General features: G+C 38.9%; 1 protein-coding gene across 1 annotated transcript in view; it reads left to right on the top strand.

Moving 5' to 3' along the window:
- The window catches only part of phf14 (PHD finger protein 14), a 111,857-nt gene that overhangs the window by 5,464 nt on the left and 104,552 nt on the right, over positions 1 to 1,841 (top strand). The window contains exon 4 of the mRNA XM_015370995.1: positions 864 to 996. Coding sequence (XP_015226481.1) covers positions 864 to 996 — 133 coding nt within the window. The remainder of the gene's footprint in view (positions 1 to 863; positions 997 to 1,841) is intronic.

The raw sequence follows: 1,841 nt of genomic DNA, 5'->3' as shown, positions 1-1,841 counted from the left end.
TAGAAGAAGGCATCAGAGAGACACACAAATATAAGTTATGTTAAAGTAGGGCTGGGCAATTAATTGAATTTGCAATTTAAGAATATGCGATATTTAAATCACAGGTGCACTCAATTCTGGTCACATTACATTTCACAGGACTATGAAACAAATATTTATTATGTTTAAAGTGGGTTTGCTTCCACAGCGTGGCCATCTATGTATGCAAGTAGATGTGAGCACTTTCCAAACAAAGGTTACAGTAAAGTCCTGCAACAACAGACTATTGATTGACAAGCATCTAAGGGAATAAAAAAATAAAACCCTGGAGTAAAACACCTACATGCTGGGGTTAGTGCAAAGAAAAATCGAAATAAAATCACAATATTGTTTGAAAATAATCAGTATTTAGATTTTTTTTTTAATTGTTGAGCCCTATGTTGAAGTGAGACTTTCAGTTTGATAACAGCTTTACTGTTTTACTGCTGAGGACATTAAACCCATTTCTAGCTGAACATACAATAAACATCAGGTATATTTCTCCCTCCTCTAACAGCCACCATGTTCCTCAGTGATGGTTGATGACATCATATGAATAGATGCAGGTTTGCCCTTCTCTTTCTTGGCTGAAGGAGGATAAAGTCTGCCTGGCATTCACAGAACGCTGTCCTCAGCCTTATAGATCACATTTAGGAGGAACCAGGGCGCAGCATTGCATTCTGGGGAACTGCTTTGGCAAAAAATGTTTACAGACGCGTTAAAGATGCTTTGGTCGTAGTGAAGAGTTCAGCTAAACTCTTTTATATTCAGTTTTGATTTCTTAACTTTCATGTTAAAAACAAACATGTGTGTATATATGAATATAGATGTCTGTTATCTCCCAGGATGCTTCACTGGACCGCTCCCAGACCTGGAACACTCAGCACATCCTCATATGCTGCGTTTGCCTGGGAGACAACAGCGAAGACGCAGATGAGATCATCCAGTGTGACAACTGTGGGGTCACCGTGCATGAAGGTGAGCCGCCCATAGGTCCAAGGCTAAACCAGCAGCAGGACTCAATCCACCACAGTTCAGTCATTTACCTTGGACTGCTTCCTTTAAAACTTTATTGCAAATAAAGAAAAGTTTGGAAGCTGCTGCCATAAAGCATCATAACACCTGGGAAGTGACTGAGCAAAACATGCACCAAGGTAGCGTCTTCCAATGTTCCATAATTAACCTGTAGAGCTCATATACCCAATTAGTTTTCAGCAGCAGAAACAAGCCAAAAGCAACAGACTTTAATTGGACCTGCTTCCTCACAGGTTTTATTCCGGTAATTAAAACAAACTCAGATTTGCTGGTGAACACAGCTCCTCTGGTTTTCTCGCCATTGCTGCAAAATAACAGTGTCTTCATTTGATTAAAACAAAATGACAGAACCCTGCACTGCATTGAAGACGTAGAAGATATAACAATAATATTTAATGGTCTGACCTAACTGGATCCAGATAGTCTTTAATATAACCTCAGGTTTAAAAATGGAAACACACACATACATGTTCTGCTATATGTAGTGAGGACCATGTGTTGACTCCCATTGACTTCCACTGATTTTCACTCATTTTCAATCCTTTCTATGCCCTAACCCTAAAACCAACCCTAAACCTAACCGTTACTAGGGGTGTAAACCACATCCATCATGGCGATTCGATTCAGTATCGATTTCCTGACCCAACGATTCGATTATTTCCGATACTCAAGAATACACCACGATTCGATTCAATTCGCTACATATTTTTTTTTAAACACCTTACAGGCTAGACAATGTTTCAATTTTGAAATAAATCAATGAAAGCTGTAATATCGTTATGCATTTT

Source organism: Cyprinodon variegatus, unplaced genomic scaffold, assembly GCF_000732505.1.
Source record: "Cyprinodon variegatus isolate N-32 unplaced genomic scaffold, C_variegatus-1.0 Scaffold2, whole genome shotgun sequence".
Lineage (NCBI taxonomy): Eukaryota > Metazoa > Chordata > Actinopteri > Cyprinodontiformes > Cyprinodontidae > Cyprinodon > Cyprinodon variegatus.
This window is presented reverse-complemented; position numbering and strand designations above follow the sequence as displayed.